This window comes from Penaeus monodon, chromosome 26 (assembly GCF_015228065.2).
Source record: "Penaeus monodon isolate SGIC_2016 chromosome 26, NSTDA_Pmon_1, whole genome shotgun sequence".
NCBI classification, from domain to species: domain Eukaryota; kingdom Metazoa; phylum Arthropoda; class Malacostraca; order Decapoda; family Penaeidae; genus Penaeus; species Penaeus monodon.
Genome location: NC_051411.1, coordinates 1,615,153 through 1,621,650, shown reverse-complemented (window position 1 = coordinate 1,621,650; position 6,498 = coordinate 1,615,153). Strand labels below are relative to the sequence as shown.

Here is a 6,498-nt window from a genome sequence, read left to right as displayed (position 1 = left end):
TATCTATCTGTATTTCTTTCTGCCCGTATGTATGTAGGCCTATGTGTTGATGTAAGTAGACCTGTGCTTATATATTTGTTGGTCTGTCTGCATCGTTCGATCTCTCTCTCTCTCTCTCTCTCTCTCTCTATCTCTCTCTCTCTCTCTCTCTCACTCACTCTCTTTCCATCTATCGTTTCATCATCATCATTACATTTTTTCCCTTTTAATTGATTCCTCCAGCGGAGTAGATAAAGTGTCTTGGAAAGTTTGAGATGCTGAATAGTTTGGGGAAAATTATAGTGATTACCATAAAGGGATGTGGGGAGATGGAGAGGAAGAGCGGACGAGGATAAATGGGAGAGAGGAAGAGGGAGAGGGAGAGGGAGAGGGAGAGGGAGAGAGAGAGAGGGAGAGAAAGAGAGTGGGAGAGGGAGAGGGAGAGGGAGGGAGAGGGAGAGGGAGTGGGAGAGGGAGAGGGAGATAAAGGGATAAAAGTGAAAGCCGTGAAAGATTAGGAAGACGATTAGGAGAAGGGAATGGGAGGAAGAAGATAAAATGGAAAGGAGAGTGCTTAAGGAAAAGGGAATTGCAGAAGAGAAGAGAGAAAGAAAAAAAACAAGGTGATTGCGAAAGAGGGAAAACTAGGCAAGAAGGGAATTTATGTAACCAAGGAACTGAAATTCGAGAAAGACAGAAAAGAAAATTTTAAAAAAGTGGGGAACACGAGAAAGGGAGAAGTAGAGGAGGAGAGAGGAAAAAGCGAAGAAAATGAGAAAAGGAGAAGAGAAGAGGGGAAGGAAGGGAATGCGAAAAGAAGAAAGAGGAGCGAGGAAGGAAGAAAATGAGGAGAAAAGGAGAGGATGAAAGAGGAAAGAATGAAAAGGAGGAGGAGGAGAAAAAGGTGAAGAGGAGAGAGGAAAGAACGAAAGGAAGAAGACAATTGGAAGAGAAGCGAGGAGGGAAGAGAAGAGGGAGGAAAGGCGAGGAGAAGCGAGGGGACGAGGCTGCGGCGGCGTCCGAGAAAGGTGCTCCCGAACCGTCCACACTTCGCCTAGGTCGGCACCGTTTTCGCGAATCGAGAGCCGAGCCCAAAGCCGACCTTGGTTAGCCCCCCTCCCCCCCTTCCTCCTTCTTCCCCCCTCCTCTTTCTCCCCCTCCCCCCCTAGCTGCATCCCTTTCGCCTCCTTCCCCTTTCCTGTCCTCCCCGCCCCCTCCCCCTCCCCTCGCAGTCGTCCTCTGTCACCTCGTGCTCCGCCCCGGTCGTGTGCTTGCTGCGCTCGCTCTCTCTCTCTCTCTCTCTCTCTCTCTCTCTCTCTCTCTCTCTCTCTCTCTCTCTCCTCTCTCTCTCTCTCTCCTCTCTCTCTCTTCCTCTCCTCTCTCTCTCTCTCTCTCTCTCTCTCTCTCTCTCTCTCTCTCTCTCTTTCTCTTTCTCTCTCCTCTCTCCTTCTCTCTCCTCTCTCCTTCTCTCTCCTCTCCCCTTCTCTCATCCCCCCTTCTCCCTTCCCTTCCTTCCTCCTTCTTTCCTTCTCTCTCTATCCCCCTTGTAATGATAATAAAGATGGTGCCGACGCGATCAATAGCCTGTGCTCCTCAGTCTTGCAAGGATGTAAATAGGCTTGTGTGTGTGTGTGTGTGTGTGTGTGTGTGTGTGTGTGTGTGTGTGTGTGTGTGTGTGTGTGTGTGTGTGTGTGTGTGTAAGTATATGGAGATAGACACAGAGATGGTTGATAAATATTGTTCTTATGAACCGATTTCTAATAGACGAACAGTTCAAACTTAGCATGTCCAGAATGTTTTTTTTTTTTCTCTTTAAATTTCGAATGAGAGTGGAGCGCGTGTGAGCGAGTGGAAGTGGAGTGCGGACGAGGAAAGCTCCGATGAGTGGAGCAGCGCCAGGGCACGAGGGGGGGGGGTGAAGGAAGTGGAAGAGGCGAAGGAGGCAGAAGAAGAGGACGTGCAGGGGACAGAGGAAGTGGAGGACGCAGATGAGGTGGATGAGGCAGGGCAAGTGGAGGCGCTGCAGAAGGTGGCGTGGCCGGCCTGCGCTCGGACGGCGGCCGCGTCGGAGGCCGAGCGCCCCTTCCGGCCGCCGGGGACGCGGAGTTCCTCGGAGTTCCTCGACCTGCGCCGTCTCGAGGCAGGCCGGTGGCGCCTGCACTCCTGCGGATCCAGTTCATGAACCCGCCTCGGAACGACCGCCCTTCCGCGCCCGCCGCCGCCCGGCCGTGCCACGGGGGGCGGGGCGTGCGGCGGGCGGTCTGTCTGTCGGGGCGGCTCTCTTTGTGCTCTGGGTGGGCGCCGTGGGGCTTGGTGCTCCTGTGCGGGGACGGCCACTGGCTGTGTGCGCCAATGTGTGCAGGCTTATGTGCACTTGTGGGTGCTTATGTATGAATGTAGGCCCGCGCGCGCGCGCACACACACACACACACACACACACACACACACACACACACACACACACACACACACACACACACACACACACACACACACACACACACACACACACACATATTCTTTTCTCTTCTGTTTTTTTCTCCTTTCGCTCTTTTTCGAAGCATGCATGATTTCTCTTGTTTATAACACGGGCATGCTGTACCCACCGAGGAGGACGAGGGTGGAGAGCAGCGAGTTGAGAAGGGGGCGGGGAGCAGATGGAGGGGGGGGTGGAGGGAGAAGAGCTGAGGGAGCTTGTGGGAGGAGGAGGGGGGGAGGGAGGGGGGAGAAAAGCTGAGGGAGGCTTCGTGATTGCAGAGGCGCTTCGTGGGACTTCCCCGTAGCTTGTCGGTGCGGCTGGCCGAAGCGCCGATAACGCCTCCTTCCTTGGCTTGGCTTTGCGTCCTCTGCGCGCGTGCGCTCACGCAGATGCTTGACTTATACCTTAAGAAAACATGCGAACGTAGTTATAAAGTACAACCGAGAACATGTTGTGAATAGAAACTCTGCACGCACAGGCACGAACGCATGCATAAACATGCACCATACATTCATTATAGACTCGCCTCACAGGCACAACACACGCAGCACGCACTCACCCCGGACGCAGCTCGCCGGCCCCCACAGCCGATCCCCGAGCGGCCGCAGCCACAAGCGCAGGATCCCGCACAGCTGTGTGTACCCTGAGGAATGTAAGGGAGTCATTTGGTGGAAGGTCTGCATGTTGCAGTTGGTGTTGATCTTGTCTGCCGGCGATCTTGCTTGCGTGGGAGAGCGGGGGGCGGGGTGAGGCGGTGGGGAGAGGGGGGAGGGTGGGGGGTGGGAGGCGAAGGGGTTGGGCGGGAAGGGAGAGGGGGAAGGGGTCAAAGGGGGAGGGGAGGAAGAGAGGGATGGAGGTCTGTGGGGGAAGAGAGAGGGGTGGAAGGGGACGGGGGAGGGAGGGAGGGAGGGGAGCGATTGAGCGGGGCGAGGGAGAGAGGAAGGGATGGGGGTGGGTGAAACTCGAGTGCTTGAGGGTCCGTATTCAGAGAGGTAAGCGCTCAAGCAACCTCGCTTTTGTGTGCGTGTGTGTGTGTGTGTGTGTTTGTGCGTGCGTGCGTGCGTGCGTGCGTGCGGGAGGGTGTTGCGAGGAGCTTCATCACTTGCCTGGTGTTGTCAGAGATGAAAATTCCAGCGACATTTACAGAAAGGTTTTTAGCCTCTTGTGTCCTGTTACGGGTCGACGACGGAAACGGAGTGCCGTGTCCTGCTGTAGATTCCAAGAACGGAAAGTGATCGCGCGAGGGACGGTGTCGAAGGTGAGGCCGTCTGTGAACTCCGGCGCATGCGCAGTTGCGGTAACCGGCATGAAGAAGAGGGAGGGAGGGGGGGATCGGGAGAGGGAAGGGTTAAAGAGAGAGAGAGAGAGAGAGAGAGAGAGAGAGAGAGAGAGAGAGAGAGAGAGAGAGAGAGAGAGAGAGAGAGAGAGAGAGAGAGAGGGGAGGGAGGGATGAGGAGAGGGCACAAGCACGAATACGGAAACGGGAGAAGAGAAGGAGAAGGGAAGAGCTGGGAGGCAAAATCGGGAAGGAAGCAGAGCAGGAGAGGCGTAGAAGAGGCGGGCGAAGGGAAGGGAAGGGCTGTCAGGGGGAGATAAAAACGAGATGGATTATGACGTAGCTCTGGTTACGGACGGAGGCCTGGGACGGGACGTGACGCCGGACCAGCAATTTGCGGTTTTGCGTTTGTGATATCGGGGGACGATTAAGATCAGCGCTGGCCCGGCCTCCTTCCGATCCTTGGGGTACGTCCCAAGCAGGGTGCGGCGGCGGCGGCGGCGGCGGCGGCGGCGGCGGAGAAGGCGTCTGGAGGCCGTCCGCTTCGGCACCACCACGGCGCGGCACGATTCGCCTGCCGTGGATGACGGTAATTTGCCCATTTGGCTCGGGAAGTCTCATTTTGATTAACGAGAGAGATATCAAACACTTTTTCCATTCCGACTTCTCTTTTTTTTTTAACTCGTCCTCAGGTTCACGCTCACGCAAGCAGCCATGCACGCAGGGACGGACGCGTGCACAGCCACAAATGCAGAAGTCTGTGCAGGCAGAACCTCTCGATTGAACGTCCGGGTACAATTCCCTCCGCTCTCCTCACAGACGCTGAGAAATGTATTTTCGTCTCAATTTATCAGTCGTGGGTGATGTGGAGTAACATTGTGATATAAGACTCGGTTGCGTGTTTTATTGAATGTGGGGGTGGGGGGGGGTGAGTGAATGGTGTAGAGGAAATTCTCGGAAGGAATGTACATGTGTAGGGAATATATAGCTCATGAAAATATTGTATTATTATCTTTACACACAGAATTAACGCACGGAGATACTTATATATGCGTGGGTGCTGTGAGCAGACTAGGCGTGGGCTGTAAGCTTGCAAAATACTCGCCGTTATTGACGAACCGACGAGGGACCAGGGCGAGAAACGCATCCGTCGCGGACACACAATAACGTTCTCGCCCGACAGCAAAATTATGTATCATTTATTACAACATTCGCTTGACAAATAAGGCTGCGGAGGGCGTGCGAGGTGCTTCTACGAAACACAAACGGACACGCACCCTGCCTGTAACATGAAATTCCTTTCGCACGTACGGTAAAAGGAATCAAACATGCCGGCGCCTCTGCTGTCAATAAGACCCAACAAGTATTCGTGCTTTGCGGCGATAGAAGCACGCAGTACGTGGCTCGAGGTCGTCCGCGGCCGTCCGTGGTCGTCCGTGGTCCAATAATCATGATTCGTTTGAAAATAAATGACAAAAGGGGAAGTACTTTGCGAAAATTGTGTCGGTGCTTCTCGTTGCATTAGCGTGTAAGTTTGGTTGTGCAATGTGGCTCCCGTTTCTGTTTTTTTTTTTTCTTTTTCTTTTTTCTTTTTAATGTGTTTCTTGGAACTTCCTTGTACTTTGGCACGCGAAGAGACCCAGCAGTGGTCGCTGTTTACGGAATTTGTTCATATCGTTCTGGTTTGGCTGTTCCCGAGCGTTCAAGAGGCTCGGGGCCACACCCTGCCTTTGCCTGGCCCTTTCGAAGGTGTCATGTTGACCTTTTTGAACCCGACTGGCTCCTGAATAACCCCTGGACCGAGCGCGCCGGACCTTTAGCCTCCGAGGACTGGCTATTATTTTCTTCAATACTGGGCGATTATAAGGTCGGTCGGCCTCTCCTCCTCTTTCCTGCTTCTCTTCCTTCTCCTTCTCCTCCTCTTTTCCTTCTCTTTCTCCTTCTCCTTCTCCTTCTCCCCTCCTCCTCCTCCTCCTCCTCCTCCTCCTCCTCCTCCTCCTCCTCCTCTACCCTCGCCTTCTAATCCTCCTCCTCCTCTGTCGGGTCTTTGTCTCAGGTTGCAAAGGACAATTTCATCTGCTCATGCATATTTTGTCTCTAAGACGGATTTTGATTATGAAAGAAAGTGGAAAATGAAAAGAAGTGAGAAGGAGAAGGAGAAAGAGAAGGAGGAGGAGTAGCAAAAGGAGAAGAAGAGATTACAGTATATTATCAATTTGATATGCAATTGGCAAGGTAGAAAAAAAATAACGGCTACGGTTTGAGGAAGGGGAGGAGGAGGAGGAGGGGAGGAGGAGGAGGAGGAGGAGGAGAAGGAGGAGAAGAAGAAGAAGAAGAAGAAGAAGAAGAAGAAGAAGGAGAAGGAGAAGGAGAAGAAGGAGAAGGAGAAGGAGAAGGAGAAGGAAAGGAAGGAGAAGGGAAGGAGAAGGAGAAGGAAAAGGGGAAAAGGAGAAGGGGGAGAAGGAGAAGGAGAAGGGAGAAGGAGAGGAAAGGAGAAGGAGAAGGAAAAGGAGGAGATGGGAGGAGGAGGAGGAGGAGGAGGAGAGGAGGAGGAGGAGGAGGAGGAGGAGGAGGAGAAGGAGAGGGGTGAGGAGAAGAAGAAGGAGGAGGAGGAGAGGGGTGAGGGGAAGGGGGGCAGGGGGGAGGTTGTGTAAGGAGTACCGATTTCAAGAACAGCAAAAGCGGCGTGGGCGCGACCTGTAGGAACATCTCGGTTTGGGTCTCGAGGGAAACGGAGGTGGAGGTGGATGGGTGGATGCTTGGG

The 6,498-nt window shown here is 53.8% G+C and overlaps 1 protein-coding gene across 1 annotated transcript; it reads right to left on the bottom strand.

Moving 5' to 3' along the window:
• Nucleotides 1-205: 205 nt before the first annotated feature.
• LOC119589809 (protein enabled homolog) lies at nucleotides 206-4,355 on the bottom strand. Its single transcript, XM_037938379.1, has 6 exons — nucleotides 4,088-4,355; nucleotides 3,565-3,667; nucleotides 3,018-3,101; nucleotides 2,844-2,862; nucleotides 1,937-2,319; nucleotides 206-257 (listed from the first exon to the last, which is right to left on the bottom strand). The coding sequence occupies exons 1-6, from the start codon at nucleotides 4,353-4,355 to the stop codon at nucleotides 206-208; spliced, it is 909 nt and encodes a 302-aa protein (XP_037794307.1).
• Nucleotides 4,356-6,498: the final 2,143 nt, after the last annotated feature.